The sequence below is a fragment of the Podarcis vaucheri genome, assembly GCF_965113315.1.
Source record: "Podarcis vaucheri genome assembly, chromosome: 16".
Taxonomy (NCBI): domain Eukaryota; kingdom Metazoa; phylum Chordata; class Lepidosauria; order Squamata; family Lacertidae; genus Podarcis; species Podarcis vaucheri.
In genome coordinates this window covers 39,315,933-39,341,169 of record NC_138754.1, presented here as the reverse complement: position 1 = coordinate 39,341,169, position 25,237 = coordinate 39,315,933, and the positions used below count along the sequence as shown (strand labels likewise).

At 46.1% G+C, this 25,237-nt stretch overlaps 1 protein-coding gene and 1 long non-coding RNA gene across 2 annotated transcripts in view; one reads left to right on the top strand and one right to left on the bottom strand.

Annotated features, from left to right (window-relative positions):
* Window positions 1-25,237, top strand: part of LOC309521577 — a 210,323-nt gene that overhangs the window by 147,617 nt on the left and 37,469 nt on the right. The gene's annotated exons all lie outside the window — the stretch shown is intronic.
* LOC309521560 (anaphase-promoting complex subunit 5-like) lies at window positions 3,090-24,571 on the bottom strand. Its single transcript, XM_082204209.1, has 17 exons — window positions 24,302-24,571; window positions 23,511-23,590; window positions 20,850-20,959; window positions 19,673-19,868; window positions 17,519-17,585; window positions 16,838-16,939; window positions 16,098-16,288; window positions 14,688-14,769; window positions 13,739-13,828; window positions 13,120-13,301; window positions 12,005-12,140; window positions 9,587-9,661; window positions 8,399-8,520; window positions 6,744-6,851; window positions 4,771-4,918; window positions 4,013-4,175; window positions 3,090-3,596 (listed from the first exon to the last, which is right to left on the bottom strand). Exons 1-17 carry the CDS (start codon window positions 24,503-24,505, stop codon window positions 3,382-3,384), a joined length of 2,271 nt encoding a protein of 756 aa, XP_082060335.1. The 5' UTR covers window positions 24,506-24,571; the 3' UTR covers window positions 3,090-3,381.

The window sequence follows — 25,237 nt, the reverse complement described above, 5'->3', positions numbered from 1 at the left end:
ACCATTTGGCTCAAATGTAGTATAATCTACGCTCATGGCCAGCAGTGGTTTCAGGCAAGTCTCCCAAGCCCACCTGGAGGTGCCAGAGAGGACGGAACCTGGAACCTGCTGCTTTGCAGGGAAGGCGCTGTGCCGCTCAGTATGGCCTTTACAGTGTAGTATGCTATAGAAGTTCCTATGTAACATGCACAGTCAACCATAAGGCTACCCTGCCCCAGTATATATGGTCAAATAGACGTGAAATGCAAAACCAATTTTCCGACTCAGTGGTTTTCTTTTTATAATAATAATAATAATAATTTTTTATTTATACCCCGCCCTCCCCAGCCAAGGCCGGGCTCAGAGCGGCTTACAAGCAATAATAAAAACAAGATGAGTGATTACAACTTAAAAACAAAAATAAAATACATTAAAATAATGGAACATTAAAATATTAAAATGAAGCCTCATTGCAGGAGAAGGAAAAGAAAAAAGAAAAAGGGGGGGAGGGAATCAAATTGGCTCCAATCCAAAGGCCAGGCGGAACAACTCTGTCTTACAGGCCCTGCGGAAAGAAATCAGATCCTGCAGGGCCCTGGTCTCATGAGACAGAGCGTTCCACCAAGTTGGGGCCAGTGCTGAAAAGGCCCTGGCTCTGGTTGAAGCCAATCTAACTTCCTTAGGGCCTGGGACCACTAGGGTGTTGTTATTCACCTGCAAAATAAGAAAAAGTAGTTTAGGCCAGCGTGAGTTGATTCAGAACTCACCAAACCCAGTTTGTCAGGCCAGTCCAAAAGATGGGAGTACCTAGGGTGTGTCTATCCTGTGTGTGGCCCCTCCTCTCCCTCCCAGCGAGAGCCAGCAGCTCACCTGATCAGGTCATTTAAGCACACATGGCATTTTACAACTCTCACCCCTATAAATTATTTGTTTCCATTTTGCTGGTGGGAGAGATGAGGCACAGATGATTTCCCAAAGCCATCCATTGAGGCTTTGAACCAGTCTTGCAGGAACACACACAAACACAACATGATCCATTGGGTAAACACCCTCTCGCTGTTATGTGGTCATGGCAGGAACTGTGGCTCTGAGCTGGATACGAAGACTGCATATATGTACAGTGGTGCCTCGCAAGACGAAAAGAATTCGTTCCGTGAGTCTTTTCGTCTTGCGATGTTTTTCGTCTTGCGAAGCACGGTCCGTCGCAACTGTGCCTCTTCAAGCGGCTTTTTAAAAAAGCGCAAGACGTTTTCGTCTTGCGAAGCAAACCCATAGGGAAATTCGTCTAGCGAAGCAACACAAAAACGGAAAACCCTTTCGTCTAGCGAGTTTTTCATCTTGCGAGGCATTCGTCTTGCGGGGCACCACTGTAAATGGAAAGGGCACCGACACAGAGGACCTGCAACAATATGTGGTAACGTGGAACACTTCTGTTCAGGGTTCTAGCAAGCCAGTTACCCCATCTGCCAGGATACTCCATTTCATTCCACTCACTCAACAGTTCAGCATCTTGTAGTCGCCAGGGACAGACAAATCTGCCATTTTCAGGTCTCTATGTTTTTTTATTTTTCCTATCTTCAGTTTTCCATATTTCCACAGCAATTTCTTTTTTAAAAAATCATGAAAATTTCTCAACAATTTAATGTGAATTTCTCCTAATAAATGTTTTTTTGATGCAGCTTTGACTTACATGCACATTTTTGCCAGCTATCTTAATACATTCATTTGTATGTAGTTTTCCCCAATATATGTATTTTTGTAAACATTTTTGGGTTGAGCTTCCGTCTCAAGGCGATTTACACACAATTAAAAAACACAAAAGCAACAAGTGCATTTAGAAGATTAAGACCCATTTATCCAGCTGGGAACAAGAATACCTTTGACACTTTCCAGGAAGTGCAGATAATGAGTGTTTGTTGTATCTTGAGGGGAAAGCTATTCCATACAACAGCAGCAGCCGCACTAAAAGCCCTGCTCAGAGTTTCTGCAGAGCAGGTTTCTGAGATCTCTGGAACTTGCAAGAGAAACGCTCCTGCAGACTGCAGCCACCTACTGGGTGTACAAGGGATAAGGCAGTCTCTCAGGTAAGCTGTACAGGAACTTTTAAGTCAGTATCAACACCTTGAGCTTGGCTCGTTAGCGAACTGACAGCGATGCAAACCCCGTAAACAAGGCAAATATGCCCCAACAAGCAACCAAGTCACGGTCTTCTGCACCAGCAGAAGTGCCCAGATCAATCCTAAGATAGCCCCACATAGAGCACACTGTAATGCCAGTATACTTAGGATACATAATGTTTATTTTATTTTTTTATAATATTTTATTAGGTTTTATCAATAGAAAAGTTCGAAAAAATACAAAAACAGAAAAATACAAAATTACAAAATTCAAAAATACAAACATTAAACACAAAAGAAGAAAAAACACATATACAAGAAAACAAAGCTCCCTCTTTCTTGATTTCTCATCTGTAGTTAACTTATTTTCCTGACTTCCTCATGTCTCCCTTTTTTGTATCCCTTTTAAAAATTGGTTCAGCAAATTCATGTCCTATTAGTTTATCTATTATCAATCCCATCTTACATTTTACCTTATTGCTAGAGCCCCTTCAATTCATTACATAATACTTAAACTATTGTGGTGAAGCTGGAGTTGCCTTTGTTCATGTGGTTTCAGATCTCCTGAGACATCCACGAGAGCTAGAAATTTTGTTCTTTCCCTTAGAAGCTGGTGAGGATGGCATGCTTTGTGGAACCTAGAAGCAGTTTAAGAAAGTGACTGTACTGCATTCAAGCCAGGCATAGAGACTCTTCGTCCTTTCTGAGCCAACCACTTCTGTGTTTCCAAGCACAGGGGAGGCGGGAGAAGTCCCACACTTTATGAAGAAATTGCACAATTCGCAAGTAAGTCGCCAATTAGCTGCCCACACAACTAACCTTTTGTGTTCCTAAAGCCTACTTTCCCTACAGTGGAGCCACTTGTACAGCCAAATGCTCAAGTCTCGGCTGCAAGAAGAAGGGGGGCAGGAAATCCCCAAGCAAACCATGAACTGCAGCCAAAGCGAAACATATTTCAGGGCAGACAGAAACATCCTTCTTTGTAGCAAGAAAAACCCCCAAAACCTACAACTTTATTGGTACTGATTTCCAAATGCTGAGGATTGCACAGAACAAGAGACATATAATAATAAATGGAAGGAGGTGGGGGAGAAACTCCAGATGTTTTGGACTACCACCTCATCAGCCCCAACCCAAACATGAGGACAGGACTAGTCTCGGAAAGGCTGCTGCAGAGGAACGGATTAGGAGGCAATCTATTTGAGAGTTCTCTTGCACAAGTCCTGCTGAAGCGGAACGGCGCTGAGCCCTGTTGTTCTGGAATGAGGCCCTCTGCTCAAAGGGCTCATTTGAAGGCATTGATCAAGGGGACCCCCCGCGCAGGGAGCTCCTGGTGCAGCTGGCGGAAGAGCATGGCACACTGGTTCCTCTCCTGGGCCTTGCCAAGGCTGTGGAACAGCCTGGCCTGGAGATAAAGGACATCCCGGAGCTGCTCCTTACAGTCCACCTTGGCAAAATAGGTTTTGGCTTCGTTGAGGTTCAGGATAGCTGACTCCAGAGCTGTCAAAAAAGAACAAAGTTTTTCTTCTCGTGCTTAAACATTTGCCTGTTTGTTTCATAAAATCCATATATTGCCCAGCTGTTAAACCCCCCCCCCTCAAGATCAAACAGTGAAATATATTAAAACGCAGTTGATTAAATAGATTATAAAGCCAGCTGCCTATCTGGGCCTTCAGCATTCTGCCTGAACCAAGCTTCCACCAGGCACGCCTCTCCTTGGCCCTGCTCCGTCCCCTTCCCATATCACTTCCCTGGCTGGACTGTGTCCCTGGGCGGAGGACGGAGGGGTGGGGTGTGTACCCAAGGGATGCCCTTGAAGGCCTGTGCCTCTTGGGCTGAGTCCTCCCACCTGCAATATATCGTTCCACTCGCATGCCTATGGAATAGAGATGAGGAGGTGCACGGAGAGGTCTTACCTTCCGCCTTCTTCTGGGGAGGGTAGGAGGCAGCAGAGGCGACCTGGCACTTGGCCACCAGGAAGATGGCGGCTCCTTTGTCCAGCACTGCCCCGTGAGCCAGGATGGGCTCAATCGCCATGTGCAAAATGCTCAGCGCTTGCTCGGGAATGCCAAGGATTAGCTGGAAGGGAAGCGGGAGCCTCCCAATGTCAGGCAGAGATCATCACCTGCTGGTTTAGATTTCGCTTTGCTGAATTAGGTATTGTGCAGAAGTTAAAACGGGGTTTGGGGAACTTGTGACGCTCCCAGATGTGAGTGGACTACAATTCCCACCATCCCCAATGGCTGGCTGCGCTGGCCGGGACTGATGGGATTTGGAGTCCCAACTGCAGATTATGTTGGTGAACGGCTATTTTAGATCCCACATCCCAAGGTCATTCACTAAGCCCAAGTACAGGAGAATGAAATAAATGCCTATTATCCCCCCTTTTGTTATAATTATTATAGATTTATATACATAATATATATATTTATTTACAGATAAAAATAAGAACCCCTGAAAACATGGATAGAGCAATCATTTAAAAACAATTAAACATTGATAGATGCATTAAACTTATATGCATATGTAAGTTTTACCATTTCTTTCTGTGCATCGAATTTTAAACTGCAAGCCTCTTGGGGCAAGGGGCTGTCCCCTTACAGCACACTGACAGAACTGCATAAAGGAGCAGGAGGAACAAAGCAGGTACGGCTTGCACCTGTGCCAAATATACCTGGGAGAAAGCCAAGTTGAGGATGGTTTCAGAGGCCAAGTACTGGAGGCGGTATTCCTGGGACAGAGCCAGTGCCTGGAGCAGGACGGGCAGAGCTATTGTGTGGCACAGAGACCTCCAGTAGAGCTCAGCAATGGACAGGAGGACACTAAGTCATGCAGGGGGGAGCAAGGAAAGAAATACAACAGTGTGCGTAAGTAGAGGAGCGGGAAAACCCAACTCTTAGGAATGTAGGAAGCTACTGCCTATCAAGTCAGACCACTGGTCCCAATTGTCAAGTATGGCAGGAGTGGCTCTCCAGGGTTTCATAGAGCCACAGAATTTTAGAGTTGGAAGGGGCCCAAAGGGTCATAATAATAACAACATTATTTATACCCTGCCCATCTGGCTAGGTTTCCCCAGCCACTCTGGGCTGCTTCCAACACAATATTAAACACAATAATGAATCAAACGTTAAAAGCTTCCCTAAACAGGGCTGCCTTCAGATGTCGTCTAAAAGTCTGGTAGTTGTTGCTCTCTTTGACATCTGGTGGGAGGGCGTTCCACAGGGCGGGTGCCACCACCAAGAAGGCCCTCTGCCTGGTTCCCTCTAACTTGGCTTCTCGCAGTGAGGGAACTGCCAGAAGGCCCTCGGCGCTGGACCTCAGTGTCCGGGTAGAACGATGGGGGTGGAGACGCTCCTTCAGGTATACTGGACCGAGGCCGTTTAGGGCTTGAAAGGTCAGCACCAACACTTTGAATTGTGCTTGGAAACGTACTGCAGTCCAACCCGCTACAATGCAGGAGATGCAGTCAAAGAATCCCCGACAGATGGCCCATCCAACCTCTGCTTAAAAACCTCCATTGAAAGAGAGTCTACAAATTCCAAGGCAGTCCATTCCACTGTCGAACAGCTCCTACCAGCAGAAAGTTCTTCCTGAGTTGGAGCTTGAAGCCATTGGTTCGGGTCCCACCCTCTGGAGAAGGAGAAAACAAGCCTGCTCCATCCTCCACGTGACAGCCCTCCAGATATCACCTCTCCTCTTCTCCAGGCGAAACATACCCAATTCCCTCAACTGTTCTTCATAAGGCTTGGATTCCAGACCCTGGACCATTCTGCTCACCCTCCTTTACATACCTTCCAGCTTCTCAGCTGGGAACTGGACACAGGACTCCCGGCTGGGTCTGACCAAGGCAGGATAGAGCGGTGCTATTAGTTCCCTTGATCTAGACCAGTGCTTCACAAACCTGGGTCCCCAGCCATGTTGGACTGCAACTCCCATCATCCTTGACCACTGGTCCAGCTAGCTAGGGATGATGGGAGTTGTAGTCCAACAACAGCTGGGGGACCCACGTTTGAGAAGCACTGGTCTAGACACTATACTTTCAGAGTGGAGACATACCTATTCCTACTTAGGGGTGCTGGGAACAGAATCCAGGACCTTCTGCCTACAAAGCAAGTGTTTTATTACTGAGCCACAGGCCCTGCCCAGCACTTGAGGCTGGTATTATAGCCCCAGCTCTTCTTGCAGGAAATGGAGAGAATAAAACAGAGGAAGCAGTGTGAAAGGAAGCACACTACAAGATATCTGAAGTGAATTACAGCCAGAATAAAAAAAATAAAAATGCACAAGGATTTTATTCTTATTTTTAAAATAAATAAATAAAATACAATATAAAGTCTGAAGTGATTTACAAGCAGAGTAAAAGCAACAAAAATAAAAATAAAAATACACAAGCATGTTTATAATGTAATCAAAATACTGGTGCTGCCCAAATGCCAGGAAAGCCAAGCCTTATTTGTTAGTGCTGAAATGAGGGCTGCCCTGATACCAGGTGGGCCTCCCTGGGGAGAGCATGCTGCATGGGGGGAGCTGCTACAGGAAAGCCCTGTGAGCTTCCCCCAGGCCCACGAAAGAGGCCCAGCAGGACCCCCAGCCTCACCCCACGGCCGCAGGGCTCTCAGAAGGCCCCCAGGGAAACTCAATGCTTACCTGATCACCATCTCAGTGTTCTTCATTTTCTGGCAGTGAATCAAGAGCTTCTGCAGGAGTTTGTGCGCCTCAGACATTTGATTCTGCGCTTTAAGCAGGATGGCTTTTCTGGAAGACAGAATCCCAGGAGCCCCAAAAGGGAGTCTGAAGCACGTCCAATTTGCAGCGATTTCAAGTGCTCAAAATCAAAGGGATGTCAAAAGTGCTTATTTTTGGCTGGATCAAGAGTAAGATTTTATTTACTTGTATCCCACATTTTAGGGCCTTACAGTCACCAACCACTAAAAACAATAAAGAAATAAATTCCTCATGTTCTTTTAAAAATTTCTGAGAATTTGAATTTCTGTGGTTTAATTTACGTTTAAAATTTTGTATATTGTCTGTGGTTTTTTTAATCATAGTAAGCTGCTTTGAGACCTAGATGATGAAAAGCAGGATATAATTATTCAAAATAAAATACAGACTTCTAATAGTATAATGCAAATAATGGATTGCAATGAAGCGTCAATAGTTTCTGATTCAATCCTAATGCAGGGGCTCCGAAACTGTGGCCTGCAAGTTTCATTCAGGTGGCCCATGGTGTGTCCACTTTATATATTCATAGTGGTTTTTAATTGCATTTTAATTGCTTCTTTTATTTATTTTTATTTTTTTTATTAAATTTATATACTGCCCTTCATCCAAGGATGAGTTTACAGTATAAAAACACAAAAATTCATAACATAATAACAAACAAACAAATAACCCCACTCCCACCAATGCATCTGAAAGGTCACAGAACTCGGCAAGGCAAAAGTCACCTCGCCATGGCAAGAGCCAATTGGCATCGGGCAACAGACTTTTCAGAAAGGGGGCGTTAGAAATTGTTTGCTTTCCCTCTATTTATGGGCTCCCGGGTGGCATCCTGCCCTAACCAGAGCATTCACACTGCGGGCGCAGAGCAGCATGGTATGCAGAATGCAGCTTGCTCAGACGCTGTGGAGGGAGGGGGGCACGCAGAGGGGCAGGAAGGCCCAGGCCCAATCTCTGGCATTGGGTGGCAAGCGAGGAAAGACTGCCTGAGCTCCAGAAGAGCAGCTGCCAGCCAGAGAAGACAATACTTGGCTAGGGAGACAAATAGTAGAACTTGCTCCATCTAGCTCAGTCATACATACACTGACTGGCAGCAGCTCTCCAGGGTTTCGCACAGGCGTCTTGTGCAGCTTCACCTGGAGATGCCAGGGATTGAACCTGGAACCTTCTGCACACAGAGCAGGTGGTCTGCCACAGATCTGTGGCCTGGCCTATAGGGAATAAGGAAGCATCCTAGTTATGTTTCTCTCTCTTCTTAAAAGAAGCAAGTTTTTCCAAGCTCCTAGGGCTGTACAATGGGTGGTGAAACATCCAGCACTGGCAGTCCATGCACTCAACGGCTGAGGGCCAATGAGGCTTTTCCCAACTCATGCGGTAAAGCATTACTAATGCATGTACAAAATGTCTGGTGTATATATTTTTTTTTTCTACAGTGTAACAGTGGGGAAAGCTAGCACAAGTAGAAAGAAAGAAAGAGGAATACAATCCCTTATCCCACAGGCATTTTAATCCCATGTTAATGCTAATCCGTTTCAAGGGACATCAGGAGAGGCCCTTGTTCCTGCAGGTGTGTGATCTCTTACCTGTAAACCCCCTCGGTGCTATTCAGGGCTGTAATCCCAGCCACCAGGGAGCCAGCAACGTGGTACTTGCCATCGTTCATAGCTCTGTCAAACTGGATCTTCTGCTCAAACAGCATCCACAGCTGGACAAGAACATTTCCGGATCAGGTTAAAAAGAAACAGGACAGGAGTCTTACTTACACCCCCCCCCCATAAATATATGACATGCCAACATCATATAGGTATGTATTTTACAGAGGTACTAACATTTCAGGTTCTGCTTTCTTTGGCCTGACACAAATCAAAGGGTGCTGTAGCCAAGATGGCCATGACAGAACCCAGAGGATGGAGTGCTTGCTTTAGCAGAAAGGGTCAGGCATTGTTATCCTCCAGGATGCAGTCGTCTGGCGTTACCAGTGTCACGTCCATGCATCCGGAAGTCCTTTCCGATATTCCTGGATCAGGTGGCATCTCTTTTCCAGTTCACTCATCCCTGCAGTCCCCTCCCTGTCCCTTTACTGAAGAGACTCTTTCGTCCACGTCCTTTGCTTAACCATGTGCTGCGTGGGAAAGGACTTCCTCTTGCCTGCCCTGAATCTCATGCCAATCACCTTCCTTGGAGGACCAAGGAGAGGAGGAGGAGGAGAATCACTTTTCTTTCTTCACACCATGAATAATGTCATCATTAGCCGCCTTATCTCTAAACCAGGGCAGAGGAACCTATGGCTCCTCCAGATGTTGCTGGATTGCACCTCCCACCTTCCCTGAACGCTGGCCAGGCTGGCAGGGGCTGGAGGGAGACGGGAGACCAACAGCGCTGGGGAGGCACCATGTTAGCCTTTTTTCATCAGCTGAGCTGCTCCAGATCCCTGGTCACATTTTGGGTAGTGTTTTACTTTTCACCTTTTCCGTTCGTCTTTCCCCAGCTGTACATTAGCCTTTTTGAGATGTGGGAACCATAACTATTCTCACTTAAGTCTGCAGAGAGCTTCCTCCAGGTGAAGCATGAGAATTTAAGAAGTTAGGAAGGCCCACCAAATCCTGGACACAGCACTGTTCAGAAATGCTACCCAAAGCAAGCTGAGAGTTCTTCTTCTTCTTCTTCTTCTTCTTCTTCTTCTTCTTCTTCTTCTTCTTCATCATCCCTATGTCATAAAAAAGACAAGTCTCTGCTCCCAAGGAGCTTACAGTCCAAACAATGGGCCTCACCTGTGCATGCTGACTGTTGGGAGGAAATCTCTCTTTCAGGTGCTTCAGGATTTCAGAGGCTGCTGTAAAATAGCCCTGACACAAACATACACAGAAAGACAAGACTGAAGTAAATGTTCAAGAAATTGGTTCTCAAAACATAAACCTTGATGTCTATAGGAAGTCCAAGAAAAATATAAGATTTGGGGAACAATCCTGCTAAGGCTAAGTGCTTTTAAGTCACATTGATTTCAACAGAAGTGAGAACTGAAAGAGCCCTAACAGAACTTGCCTTTGACTGGACTCTGTCCTTGACTATTTATTTGATTTCTTTTTTATTTCCTAACCTGCCTTTTTGCCATGGTACACAAAGCAGTTTACAAGAAAAATAGAAAAATAATGTAAAATGCCCCAAAATGAAACAGTCTGAAAATAAATAACTGATTAACACACCATTAAAACAGCAGCCTCTTGCAGATTATCAGCAAATAACTGATTTTAAGAGCAGGTTTGGTTTTTTCCCCTTTTCATAGTATGGCCTACTTTGTCAGATGCAGAAATGGAAAATTTAAAATGGTTCTACCCAAGCAGGAACTGTAGAACCTTCTGGGACCAGGGAACTATTCTCTATTAGACTCACTTTTTCAGGTGGAATCCCCAAAGCACATCATGGCTATACTTGGTCAGTCATGGAAAGCTATCAAACATACGACACTTGCATGAGTATCCAACCACAGAGTTCCCTTGACAAGGGGACTCCACAATGGGCAAGTGTCATCAATTTGCTGACGCCAAGGTGGTGGGATCTGATGGGAGCTGCTCTTTCCCAGAATGGGAAACCGAGAACCCAGCCACATGTTGGAAGTGGGCACCATCCATTGGTGTCCTGCATGGACTGTGCAACAGCTGAATTGATTGGTGGGTGAGATTGGAGTGCCACAAGGAGAAAAAGCAACCCTACTGGATGAGGGGATGGAGCCTAAGGATGATTGAAAAGGCTTGGAAGTCTGACAGACAAGGGAGCCAAGCAAGCATGCTCACAGCAGATTCAGACGATGCCTGAATATATATTATTAGACGTTATCTTAGGGCTACCATATGTCCCGACAACATTTGGGCTCAACAACCTTTGGGGTGTCCTGGTTTTTACTTTTTGAAATATGACAACCCTACATTATCTATACTTATAGCAGCCCCCATTCACCAAATGGCCCTAGGGTGGATTACAAGGCCATCACAACTAAAATCAAAACAATCTCTCAAAGGACCTGTTGATGGCATTCTACCATTGCACTGTACTAACTTATGGTCTGTGCGTGTGGTTTGGGAGCTGCACGGCCAGGGGAAAAACAATGCTATCCAGGGTTGTAAAGACTGCAGAGAGAATTATTGGGTGCAGTCTTCCCACCTTAGATCAAATCTGTGCAGTCAGGTGCCATAAGAAAGCTGCAGAGATAACGCAGGATAGTATGCACCCCGGAAATGATCTCTTTCAAGCTTCTGCCTTCTGGAAGAAGGTATAGGGTTATAAAGGCCAGGACTAGCCGCCTGAAAAACAGTTTCTACGCTAATGCAATTCTGGTTCTAAACGCAGCATAAGGGGTCTCTGTAGTATAGTGTATTTTAAAATAGGGTTTTAGAGTTTTTAGGGGGTTTTGAATGTTTTATGTAGTTTTGTGGTAGTTTTATGTAGTTTTTATGTAGTTTTATGTAGTTTTTCAATTTCATTGTTCCGCAAGGGACAATGACAATAAAGATATTGTATATACTTTTACTAAAATTGTAATACAGTCATACCTTGGGTTACAGATGCTTCGGGTTGTGTGATTTCGGGTTGCGCACCGCGCCGAAACCCAGAAGTACTGGAACGGGTTACTTCTGGGTTTCGGCGGTTGCACAGAAGCGCCAAATTGCGCTTTGCGCATGTGCAGTAGTGCCAAATCGCAACCCACACATGCGCAGACGCGGTGCTGCGGGTTGCGAACGTGCTTCCCACACAGATCACGTTCGCAACCCGAGCATCCACTGTATTAAAAACCACAAAACAAAGCAATAACAATATTAACAGAACAGCAAAAGGCTGGTGAAAAAAATGAGCAGTCAGGAGAAGCCCAGGGGTGACAGATAATTCCTAGGCCTTTGAGGCTTTGGCACATCTTGTCCTCTCTCTTCCAGGAGCTAAAAGCTGGAGCAAAAGCTCTCTGTAGCAGCAAAGGGTTGTCTGTCGAGGACTAAAGACAGCCAGAGACTTGCTCTCCTAGTTTAAAAGCCAAATTTTTCCTTGGTCTTCCCAGGCCATCCCAGAGCCTTTTAGAACCAAGGTGCTGCTTCAGGGGAAGAGTGACCTCTCCCTCCAGCCTCCAGGAAGAAAAAGAACTGCCAGTTATAGAGCAAATACTGCGTGGAACCAGAGCATGCAGTCTCACACACACCACCCACCTGCTCCGCGTGTAGTTCTGCCAGGTGGCACAGCACCACAGCAAACGATTCGGTGTTGTTCTGCTGCACACCCACATTCACAGCCTCCAGGCTGTTCATGCTCAGCAACATCTGGGCCTGTTGGAGGGCCATGGTGCTAAGGCAAGAGGAAGATTTGAGTGCTGAAGGAAGCTAGCCACAGACCCTACACCTCGGGCTATGTGCAGAAGCATCTCATGTACTTTGCAGTAAAAAATAAAATAAAATCCTTTGCCAGCAATTTTTTTTAAAAAAAAATATTTTTTGCATGTTCCCTTTTTATTTTATTTTTGCAGTTTATTTCAGTTCTGCTGGTTGTGGGGATACAGAGAAACTTTGTAGGGCGATGAATCCCTGCTTCTGACAGCTGGAGATCTTCTCCAGCATTCCCTCAAACTGCTGAGGTTTAGTAGGGACATGTGAGATCTGCAACAGAATGTTGCAGCATGGGGTGCTGCCACCCAGTGCTCTTGGATACTCCATCCCTCCCACCCAGGCCTAATTAGTCAGCATTCCATCGCCACTGAGCATGCTCAGTTCTTTGGGACTTCCCTGTAGGTTCACTGCATCTTCTTCTGGCAAAGTCAAGTTGTACATATATTGAATAAAATAAGTTGGATTGAGCTGTTTTTTGTCTTCTCCCACCTGAAGCTGTTTCCCCCCTGGAGCAGGTGGGCCTGCTGTGCAGCTGTGGTGCAACCTACGACAAGAGGGAGACATCATGCAACAGGGAGCAGACGAAGCCTCTGGGGCTGCCAACTATATTCAGATTTTTGGTACTTCTGCAGCTGATGGGGTTCTGCCAAGCCTCCTGGTCAATCTTTCCTGTGCATGAGTGGTGCCACAATGGTTACATATGCAGCAGCACTCACAGCTTGAACACTGGAAATAGAAGGAATGGTTGGCCACAAGCTTCCGGGGTTTTAGAATTTTAATTTTTGCACCCACCCATTTTAGAAACTTTTGTTTTTAACTGACAGCAGAGATTACCAGGAAGCCGAAGTCTGTGGCCAACACCACATTCAGCAGCCTTTCCCCATTCCTGCAGAATCAGAGCACGAGGCAGGCGCAAGCGGATGGATAAGGGTCTGCTCTACCTGCGACCGTACAGTCTCCAAATGGCCGTCTTCTGGGCAATGCTGATGTCAATGAGTTCGGACAAGCTGTGCTTCCAGTGCAAGAGGTCGGAGTCCTTTAAGGCGCCCATTAGTTTGTTGGCAGTCTTCCCCGCAAAAGCTCTTTGCTGAACCAAGGACTGGATCCCCAGGGAAGCTAAGTATTAGGAGAAAGGAACAAAATAAACAAAGTCACAGAATTTGAAAAGGGAAGCAACTAGTCAACGAGAGCCCCAAGCAAACGACAAGAGCCAAGCTCGCAGGGCCAGAGTTTGGAGAAGGGAGGCAGCTCAGTGGCAGAGTGCCTGCAGGAAGTCCCAGGTTTAGTCCCTGGCATCTCCAAGGACAAGGTGTGTTTGGGGGAGCAACTGCGAAGAGGGTGCTTTTGGGTGTGTCACCCAGTTACAGAACCTTCTCCCAGGGAGGGCTGCAGCCAAGCATCTAATGTATTTTTAAAAAAGGGAAATCTGCTGTGATTGCCCTTTACAGTTGTAAAAACTGAAGTTTTGCTTATTGCTAACAGCCCTTAACACATTTAATCCAAGGGCTGCGTAAAATTGTTATAATGACAAATGAATGGATAAATAAGGGAGAGACATACCGGCAATCCGAAATAGACAGCTTTCTTCACAGAGTGCTCCAAGAGCACACAGCTGTCCGACCTTTTCTGCTCCAAGATGTACAGCCAGCTCTGGAAAATGAAGAGTTAAGGGGGGAATGAATGTTGCATAATAGTTTAAATCAGTCTTTCATAACTTGGTACCTTCTAGAGGCTTAGGAGTACAGCATGTGCTGGCTGGAGCCAACGGGAGATGTAGTCCAAAACAGTAGGAGGACACCAGGTAGGGGAAGGCTGGTCCACAGACACAACAGAGGAGCAGTAGATTCTCCTCTTTTATAGATGCCTGCAAACAGCCTTTCAGGAGTCAAGCATGCCAAAAGTGAGCCTCACATTAAGAATGGATGCCAGTGGACCACAAATCAATGGGACCCACAGAGTTATGGTCATAGGTTTCGACAGTGGTTGATGCTGCTTCTGATGTTTCACAGCTTTCAAGTTTTTATTCTGCCATTGAGGCAGGCATCTTCTCTCTCTGATTGGTGCCATTAAAGGGGAAGGAAAACCTATAAAAGCCAAGGCATTTGCCAGTAAAGATTTGAGAACAGAGTTCAAACTCCTACAGGCGTTTAAGCTCCCAGTGCAGTGTTCAAATGGTTAAGGAATACAGATTGAGCAAAATAATGCTTTTACACAGCCATACTTGTTACGGCCAGAGCAAGCTGGAGGCAAAAAATCAGCTTTTAAAACCTAACAAGTCAATTGTTTTCTTTGTTTCCTTTTTAAAATTAGATGAAACATGGGCTGGATGGAAACAACAGATCACAATTTTAAGCCGTTTAGTAAAACCAGCCAAGATTTTTGTAGACCTGCAGCCTGTCCAAACCTCAGAGTTTATGGCAAATAGGATCAGCATCTGTGAAGGCACCAGTAATGGAAAGGAAGTGAGCAACAGTTCTGTCACACCAGCTGAAAGCTTCCATCATCTTACCAGGCAATGCTGCAGGCAGACGTGGTCATTGGACTCCTGAGCGATCCGGATAGCTTCCTGAAGGGCGAGCTCAGCCTGCTGGCTACAGTCAAAGGAAAGACAGAGGTAGCCAAGAATCTCTTCATGCAGACTCATCCAACAACGAGATGTTACAGGCATGGAGGTGAAAAAACCCAGGGATCTGGTAGGAGCAGGGCCTGGAACTGTCAGGGGCCAAAAAGATCATATCCCATTGTTGATTCCCCACCCCTCCCAGTGGACTTCAGGGTTAGCACTAAGTAGAATCTTGATGCTAAGAGCTGGGGGGGGGGGAGCACTTCTGATCCACAGTACACTCTGGGACCTTTGCACAGAAATGCAACCACAGTGCAAAGGGTCAGCTCCGGAAGGCAGAAGCAGGAGTGGTAGCAACAGCAGCTGGGAAAATAGGCCAAGGGACCGGCTGGATATGTCTGTGTGGAGATCAGCATAAAGAGAGAGAAGACAATCCCTCTTCCCCCACCGGCACGCTGAGGTCCCCCCTTCTCCCTCCTTGGCTCATTGAAAAAGTGTCTGGCTCTCAAGTCTTGCTGGGGGGCTCAGGGGGTGAGTTGTGCATCGTGTTTTAGAGAAACGTTCAGTCTCAGTTGATTAATTTTCAGCATAGCAAGGAAATGAACAAGTGAGCAAGATAACCACTTCTTTTGTGTTAAAAACGTTTCATCCATTACTGGAATGACGAAGTTCAGGAAACATCCTTAATCAAAGCAATCCCGTCAGTTACTGTTTATTTGTATAACCACATTTCATATCAATTTTTTTGATGTTATTGATTGAAACTCAGTGAGTTTGGGTTGTATCCAGCTAGGCCATGCTCACTGTGGACCCACAGAAATCAAAGGAGTCAAGTCAAAGTCTATTCATTCAATGGGCCCACTCAAAGGCTGACTTCACTGAACAAATCCTGTTACTCATGTTTCCCTCCATTAAAATGCTGGTGATGGTTTTCTTTCCAATTTCCTATTACTATTTTATTCTTTACCATCATCTTATCGCTACAATTTTTAGTTTATTTTGTTTTATTGTTTGCAGTTACCATTACCGCTAAGGAAGGGAATTGTAAAAGAGATTACCATATTGCATACCTGACCTCCCCAGAACCCCCTTGTGCAAACATCCTTACCTTCTGAAGGTGGCTTGCTGAGAGAGCCTTCTTCTCCTCCCCCAAAAAGGCAGAGAGCTTTTAAGTGCTCTGCCTTGCTTACCAGGCAAGTGCTGCTCAGCAAAGGGGCTCTGAGATGCCTTCGTGAGATCTTGTGGGACCATCTTGAGTTCACATGAGATCTCTCAGAGGGAAAGCAGCAATGTGGCAGATGGGGGAAGAAGGTCTCATGCCAATTTGTGCAGCAGGAGGAACACGAAGCAACTCACTAGTGACCAAAGCGGCAGTGCAGCACAGCCAAGTTGAGAGCTGCGTATCTCAGGCTCCGTCCGCAGCCTTCATCGCCATTGCTTTTGCTTTCTGCGCCGGTGAGAATCAAGCGGTCAAAGTAGTGAAGGAGACTGTGTGTTGAACTGAAGACATCTTGGACCCGAAGGCCGTTCAAGTAGCTTAAATAATGCTGGAAGTGAAAACAGCAGCAAACAGCAGCTTCTGAGTGATCAGAGGCAACTGCAATGGCCACATTGAACACAGATTTCGCGCACAGTAATTTGGTGAAAGGTTGCGAGGTCACCCAATGACTAGGGGCCATGAGGCCAAGAATCTGGTGGGCTAATTTCAAACCACAGTACTTTCCACTTTTCTTAGCACTGCGGTCCCCAACCACATGCTCCTCTTTTTCCTGCCCATTCCCCCTTTCTCAATTTCCCACCCCCTCCTTCTCTCAGCATTCTGTACCAATTCCCATTGCTTTCCCAGGTGCCCTACCTTTCCCAGCTGCTAATTTCTTGACACATTCTTCTTTTCTGTATGCCCTACTTTAGAAACGAGGCACCTCAAACGACGACAGCTCTGCTGCCTGACCTGCCCAGGACATACTAGCTCAGCCAATGATGGTTAAAGATGTCACTAAAACTGCTACCAGCGCTACCAACACCAAACTGCTGAGTGTGCTACAGTACAGATTACACCAGACTGCCTAGGTGGGGGGAACCCAAACCAAACTTACCGCTTCAGCAAAATCTGGGTTAAATTTTAACAAGCTGTTCAACTCCTTTTGCAAAGATGCTGGAGAGAGAGCTTTGGTCTCATCATTTTTCAATAAAGATGCCTGGAATTAAATTAAAAACCTGTCACTTGAGCAAGCAGACAAAGACAAGCATGAATTTGCTGGGATTAAAAACCATTTAATTTTATTATCACCACAGCAACAGAATCCCTTCCGTATCAAGAAGAAAAAGGTGGTTGACAGCATGTTTACAAATTGCCATGGAGAGATTTAGCCAAAGCTTCGTTAGGCTACACTCAAAAGAGAGGCTCTTGCTAATTTGATTACGAGAGATGAAAAGCGGGCTTAAGGGATTCAGGCAAGAATGGCTCTCAAACATACCTTTCATTCTAGCATCCAGATGTCAATGCAACTGAACTCAAAGGCTGGGATCCAAAGCCCTTTGAAATTTTCAATCACATCAAGAATATTTTTTACTTTAAAAACTGTTTCAGAATTCCAACAGAGTGAATAGGTATTAAGGTGTGAGGAAACAGGACAGACCTCACATGGCATTTTAAAGACACTAAGAATGGAGCATGTCTGGGAATAACCAGGTGCCATCATGGAAAAGCCCCCCTCCCCAGAAGCCACACCTTTAGCTCACCCGACGGGCAGGTTTAAGAATAACTATTAACTTACCTGTTGAGAGAGGAAGTATTCTGCTTGCTTCTGTGACAGCGGGCCATTGCAAGATATTTCATCCTCCCTTGAGACAGAGCAAAAGACCCACTGTGAAATTCCTTCAGAATTCTAGCCTGCTAATAATTACAAGACCACCTTACCCCAAGGCTACCAAAGAGGCTGAAATGGCTTTTCAATATACTCAGCCTATTGAATCATAAATGAAGAGGACCTGGGGGGTCAAACACTACTTCTGGCCTGAACCACTCACTCACTCATTTTCAGCCCCTCATTTGCAATATGGGTGTAATATCGACAACCTCCATGTCTTCCCAGGGTTGTTGTAAAAAAGATTGAGATAATGTGCCTTAAGGAGTGGGAGGGGCTGGAAAATGAGCTCAGAGATACAGCACGTTTTGCATGAGGAAGATCCTACATTCAATTCCTGGCATTTTTTGTTAGAAGGATCTAGTCACAGATGATGGGAGAGACCTTTTCTTAAGATTCTGGATGGATTTGCTGTCCCAATTAATGGTTCCTCATTATCTTGGGGAAAAGGGACAAGTGAGGTCCCGCAGGGTTCTGTCCTGGGCCTGTTGCTGTCCAATATCCTTATAAACGACCTGGAGGAAGGAACTGAAGGGATGCTCATCACATGTGCAGATAACACAAAGCTGGGAGGGATAGCTAATGCCACAGAAGACAGAACTGGTATTCAAGATGGCCTTAGCAGATTGGAGAACTCGGCCCAAACTAACAAAATGAATATCAATTGGGACAAATGTAAGGTTCTGGAAGAACCAGCTGAACAAATATAAGATGGGCGATATCTGGTCTACCAGAAGTACCGTATTTTTCGCCCTATAGGACGCCCCAGTCCATAGGACGCACCTAATTTATTTGGGGGGGTGGAAATAAAGGGGAAAAATTATTGTTCCCCCCAGCCGCGTGGGAAGCCCGAGCTTTTAAAAACGCACCTACCCTAGTTTTTAGAGGAGAAAAGGATATCTGCCCGAAGCGTGGGGTGTTCTGCTTCAGAGCGCCCAGCGCTCCGGGCGGCAGGCTGCTATCCACAGCCTAGGGAGCCTTGCGGGAACTCCCACAAGGCTCCCTAGGCTGCGGATATATGCCCGAAGCGTGGGGCATTCTGCTACAGAGCGCCCACGCTCCGGGCGGCAGGCTACTATCCACAGCCTAGGGAGCCCTGAGGGAACTCCCGCGGCCTCCCCAGGCTTGCTGATAGCTTCCTGAAGCCTGGAGAGCAAGAGGGGTCAGTGCGCACCGACCCCTCTCGCTCTCCAAGCTTCAGCGAAAGCCTGCATTCGCCCCATAGGACGCACACAGATTTCCCCTTCATTTTTGGAGGGGGAAAAGTGTGTCCTATAGGGCGAAAAATACAGTACATGTGAAAAGGACCTAGTGGTCTTAGTAGACCACAAGCTTCACATGAGTCAACAGTGTGATGCAGCAGCAAAAAGGGCTAATGTTTTCTAGGCTGCATTAACTGAAGTCAAGTCTAACGTTCTAATCAAGGGAAATTATAGTCCTGCTCTCTTTTCCCTTGGTCAGACCACAGCTGGAGTACTGTGTCCAGTTCTGGGCACCACAATTTAAGAAGCATATGGACAATATGTGCAGAGGAGGGCAACCAAGGTGATCAAGGGTCTGGAAACCAAGCCTAATGAGGAACAGTTGAAGGAATTGGGTATGTTTAGTCTAAGTGTGAGATGAGATAGGATAGCCATCTTCAAATATCTGAAGGGCTATCACATGGAGGATGCAGCAAGCTTGTTTTCCTCAGCTCTGGAGGGTACGACCCGAACAAGTTACAAGAAAGAAGATTCCAACTAAACACCAGGAAGAACTTTCTGACAGTAAGAGCTGTTTGACAGTGGAACAGACAGTGGTGGACTCTCCTTCCTTGGAGATTTGAAAGCAGAGATTGGATGGCCATTTGTCATGTATGATTTAGTTGAAATTCCTGCACTGCAGGCGGTTGGACTAGATGACCCTCAGAATCCCTTTCAACTCTACAGTCCTATGATTCATATGGCAGTGCTGGCAGCAGCTGATGAGAACTGGGAGGACACCAAGCTGACAAAAGCTGCTGGAAGGGTTTATGTATCAAAGCAGGGCAGAGACAAGTTTTAGGAACAAATCTTAGAAGCTTACCTGAGAGGCCCATCAAATTCATCTTTCTCCATCTTCCCTTCCAGCTCCCCACAGTGGGTCAGTTCCATCTCAATCTCGTCTCCTCCGCTTTTCTTCTCATCATTTTGGAAGTACTGCTGAAGAGCCGTGTAAAGCTTGTACACTTGGCTGAATGAGAGCTTGTTGTACGCCAGGATCATGTGGCGCAGGAACAAGCCTACAGAGAGAGGGGGGAGGGATCTGTTTCTTGGAGTGTATTAAGATGTCTTGATCTCCATCAAATCCTGCAGTACCCACTCACACCACTATGGGGAGCCAGTCCTTATAACCAAGATACGCGTACTCCACGCTAAAAAAATTTTTAATCACATGACCAAATAAACTCTAATTTTGCACTCTGGATGAATGCTGCAACTTAAGCAAAGCAAATCCACTTTGTTTTGCATAGCTTGTTCTGGTCATGAATAGTGCTTAGGAGCTCGGTGGCTCACTTAACGTGCAACTCCAATCACTAGAAACCATATTCAACCATACCACTGGCTTCTGAGATTTTAACTAACATTTCCCATCCACTTTTCTGTATATCTTCACAGGTGTAAGGATCAGAAACCAATACAGACTCAGCTCATAGAGAACTGAATTCTTTGCTCTCCAGTTTTCCTTTACGCCCACAGACTTTCAGCAAATGTATAAACCCGCCCATTCCTTTCTGACCTCTCTGCTAGCCACTCCTTTTATAGAGGAGTTTCCACTAAGACAGTAAAGAATTCTCAGATCTCCTCATCTCAAACCAAAAGGCTTCTTTTTCCTCTTTCTCCCTCACACACAGTTTCCTCCATGGTCTCCACTAGTGAAAACATAAGTGAAAGGCTGCTTCTCACCTGACAAAAACTGGCACACTGAAGTCACTAATCAAAACCATGTTTTGTGCAACGTGCAGGTATTGGGAAACTGCAGCTTGCTGGAGTTTTAAAAAACTTATCAGTGCAAAATATCATCAGATGTGATAAGCTACACATATGACTCTTTGTAATGTTAGAAACAGCTTTACCTTGAAAATAGGAGGAAAGTGAGAGAAGCCCTGCTTTCTCTCCCCTGCCCAGGAAGAAGAGGTGAGCACTGTGGGCCCAGGACTCTGGCAGCCCCTAAGGATAAAGAGAGGCTCTCCAAGGTTTTTATATAATAAATGATACAGTACCTACAACGCTGGTTTTGTGAACTTCTGGTTCTGTTCCACTGAATGCCTCCGAAAGATCATCAAAGAATTGTTCCATATCTTTCAACTCCCCTCCTGCCATTAGCTTTATTCTGCAAGTGATACCACCACACAGAGAGTCAGATCATGTCCACCCAGCCCAGTTCTGCCTACTCACATTGGCTGAAGCTCTCCAGGAGTCTCAGGCACAGGCCCTTCCCATCACTTGCTACCTGATCATCTCAACAGGAGATGTCCTGAACTGAACCTGGGACCTTCTGCATGCAAACCATATGATAGTCCACCAAGCTATTGTCCTCTCCCCAAAGAATAATGTGGGGAAAGGGGCAGGGGGCAGCATTCATTTAGAAAGTGGCATTAAAATTAGATCACTCTGGAATGTCGTCGTTATTATTATTATTATTATTATTATTATTATTATGTGCCAAAGAACAGGGCCAGAAACAGACTCGGGTAAAAACAACCAGCTCAGCAATCTGTATAATTTTCTGTGTGTACAGAGCACTTGGACGAGGATACGAAAATACTAGAAATGGCACTATTACATCATGCTACTCTGTTAGGTTTTTGGGATTTATAGGTAGACAAGTTCTCCACACCTTAAAACTCTATAAGCAAGCATTTGCAAAGAGAGCTTTGTGTTGTTGTTTTTAAAAAGTTTCAAATAAATGACTTTTAAACAAAACAAAAACTAGGTGTTATACAAATCTGTAGCCAGGATCCAAAGAACTACATAATAAGCAATTTGTGATATGACATGACGGCAGTGATGTCTGTTTTCCCAAGACCATCCCACGGAACATGTGCCCACCAGAACCCTCAGAGTAGATATTTAGCTCCTCAACAATATGTCATTTTCTTCTAGCAGTGGCCAAAATAAATTGTATAAGTCAATGTTCCAGTCCTTATTTTCATCTGCCCAAAGGGAGATCATTATGGGGGAGGGAGATTTCAGCTGGAACATAAGTGGTGTCACTCCCCTCCCATAAGGCTTTTCTATAAAGGTTATACAAAGTCCTATATAAACAAATGCAACTGCTTCAAATTTTTAAAGAACAGGATATAAGCGATGTCTGGAGTGAGCTAAACCCATCATACATATTCATAGTGAGTTCTAAATTCCAAGTGCCTATTCTGATGTAGCCAAAGAAGAACCATTCTTGCGTTAATTAGTATTTATTGTTGTGTATTAATCGCCTTCTAAAAATGTCCCAGTTCAATGTAGAAAATGTAACAAAAACATTTAAAAACAACAGATTACTTTAAATATAATACAAAATTAATACATATGGCAGAGACCTATTCATTCAACTGGGACAGCTTGAGAGAGTGGAGGGCTGTCAGGGCTTGCCAGGCGTTTTTGGCCCTTGGCCCTTTAAGTAGGCCTCACCCCAGACCAACAGGCAATGGCTCCTGAGGAGACCATAACTGGACATTGTCTGGAGACTCCAGCTGTGGGAGGAGGTAGGAGCACTTTCCATTAGCTGTCTGGTGGAAGAGAGGGAACCCTATTGCTGTGCCTTACGCAGAATGAAGGTGGGGCGGGGTATAAAAAGCCTTAGAGAACAGGATGAACATCCAGAGGAGGGAATAGGCTGGATGCCTAAACAAGGCGCTTCTACAGAGATTGCATATGGTTCTTGCTTCCCCACTGGAAGCTTTCTTCAAGCTGGGCCTAGACAGAGCCCCCCCCCCCGCCAAACAGCTGGAGAGGCATAGAAGCCCTCAATTTCAGAATAAACCTGCCCCCTGTTGGAGGAGACCCTCCCCTGGAACCCTTAAGCAGCTCTAAGATTTGACTTGCTGGGATTTAGGACTGACTCCTGAGCGGAATGAAGTAGAAAAGGGAGAGGGAGTCTTGGACACTCTGAAGAAAGAACTACAGTGGTACCTCGGGTTACGAACTTAATTCATTCTGGAGGTCGGTTCTTAACCTGTAACCGTTCTTAACCTGAGACGCGCTTTCGCTAATGGGGCCTCCCGTTGCTGCTACGCCGCCAGCGTGCGATTTCTGTTCTCATACTGGGGCAAAGTTTGCAATCCGAAGTACTACTTCCGGGTCAGCAGAGTTTGTAACCCGAAGTGTTTGTAACCCAAAGCGTTTGTAACCCAAGGTACCACTGTACACTCAAGCAGACCCCAAGGAGAAGAGGCATCATCAAGCATGGGTAAACCCCTCACACCCATGGTTTGCAGAAGTACACCTGCACATGATGGGGGATGGGAGGGAGGAAACCCAAAGGTGGGGGGGAACTAAAAAGCAGTCCAATGAGGTTTGAGCATGCTGAGTGGCCTTGCAGTATTGACTATTAAGGGCAGGGAGAGAAGGAAAGACAGGAAAACTGGGCTGGAGAATTGATAGAATAGAGTTTCCTGGAAAATGGCTTTGTTGGCTTACTGCATATTGAACCACAGCATTCTGCACTGCCCTTTGGTTTTCCTACTTGTTTAAAAAGCCACATTGCTCTGTTTCAGGTTACTTAGACAATGTGAACTTTAGATCAGAAGTCACTAAACCTACTATTATGTCAATTTATCATGTCCTTATCTACATACTTGTTTAATTCTGCTTGAAAAGTATTCAGGGTTAAGATTAAGAACTCTCATCTCAGTTATGTTTATGGAAAGAACAAATGAACTTACCTTATTTGAACAGAACTTGCTAAGTGAGGGCAGCATTCTTCAATAGCTTTAATCAAGCGAGACAGTGTCATATCAGGCCCCTAAATAAAGCACATGGAGAAACACGAAATAGTTAACAGTAATTTCTAAATGAATACAAAAGTAAACTGTACCAGCTCCAACATCTATAGCCATCTATACTACTACAGGAAAGAATGTGCCCAACTTTGCTTGTTGCACTTGCACTACAAGAATTCCCAAGCTGGGTAATAAAGGAAAGAAAAATAATGAATAGCTCCCCATGCATCCAAAGAACCCTACTGAAACTCCACCTTCCTTGCAGCTCTGAAGGTGCAGCAGCCCTGTCTTCTTCACCTGGTCACTCTGGCACTGCCATCAAAGGCAGTCCTACTCCAGTGCCCAGTGAAGAGGGGCCAGGAAACAGAAGAAGAGAAGAGCGCTGTCAGAGCTAAACCAAGGAAAACCCTGACACCCCCAGTGAAACCTAACCTACCTCGCAGTGGTGTTGTGAGGGAGAGAGAACCAGGCACACCACCTTGAGCTCCTTGGAAGATGAAGGCGGCATAGCAATGCAAACAAATAACGAACCACAAGCTTTCGCCGACGACAGTGCGCACGGGCCTGAATCTGATGCCCCCGTGTATGTAGGTGTGTGTTGGATAATAGGCGGCGAGGAGAGAGAGGAAGGAAGTGCAGAAGGGACAGAGCTGAACCCGCGTCCGGCAGCGTGGCCCCTCGCCCAGGTGCTGCCCCGGCCGACCCCCCCCCCGACCCCCGCTTCCCGGCCCCACCTGCAGCAGAGGCAGCAGCAGCCGGTTGAGGCGCCGCCTCTCGAGCAGGCTGAGGTGCGGCCCGGCCCGGCCCAGCTCGCCGATCAGCACCAGCAGCGCCATCTTGTACGGAGTGACCCAGTCCTTGATGCCGAAGACGTTGGCGTGCACCACCCCGTTGGTCATCATGGGGTTGAAGTACAGGCTCTCATGCACGCTGGCCATAGCGCCGCTCCCGGCTCAGCGGCGCACGCACGGGCGCTGCGCAAACGCCGCCGTCACCCCGGCAACCGCGCCTTCCTCCCGAGCCGCCCCGGCGCGAAAAGCCCAGGAGCCAATCAGAGCGCGGCTCCAGTACGGCGTACTTCTGGGTTGAGGTGGAAACGCGGGGCGCGAAGTGAAAGGTTCCGCGTTGCTTTGGTTCCATGTCAGGGGGAACAGGAAAGGTGTGTAAATAAATATAAAGCCATAGCAGGGCTGTTCTGGCTTGGTCATTTACACAGAATGGAAGAGCCAGCCGCTAGGCAAACCAACCATGCATTACAAATATGACACGAAGGTTGGCAACAGCGACCCCGCCTGTGCTACTCTCTTGCAGACGACAGCAGTGCCTGGAGACAGGCGGTCAAGTCGTGCATCCACGGTAGTGACCAAAGGAGGAATGACCGCTGGGAGGAGTGCAGTGAAGAAGAAATGCCATGCTGCATCAGCGCCAGCACAACCAGATACCTTCATCTGCCCAGCTAAGGTTGCCACCCGTCTTATATAATACAGGATTGCCCTGTATTTCAGTGTAAAATTCTAGGTCCTTTCTTGAATCAATACAGGACACAGTTTGTCCTGTATGTCTGCTCTGCTGTGAGCTCTCTCTCTGCCCTAACTTGGGAGAGAGGACCTGAAATACAGAACAAAACTATCAATACAGGACGTAGCATTTTACATTGAAATACGGGACAA

Excerpts from the sequence above, each read along its gene's own strand:
- LOC309521560 (XM_082204209.1), bottom strand. The coding sequence starts at position 24,505 with ATGGCCAGCGTGCATGAGAGCCTGTACTTCAACCCCATGATGACCAAC. Across the intron at positions 16,289-16,837 it reads ACCCAGATTTTGCTGAAGCG|CATTATTTAAGCTACTTGAA; the intron begins GTAAGTTTGGTT and ends TTTCACTTCCAG. Across the intron at positions 4,176-4,770 it reads TCAACTTGGCTTTCTCCCAG|CTAATCCTTGGCATTCCCGA; the intron begins GTATATTTGGCA and ends CTTCCCTTCCAG.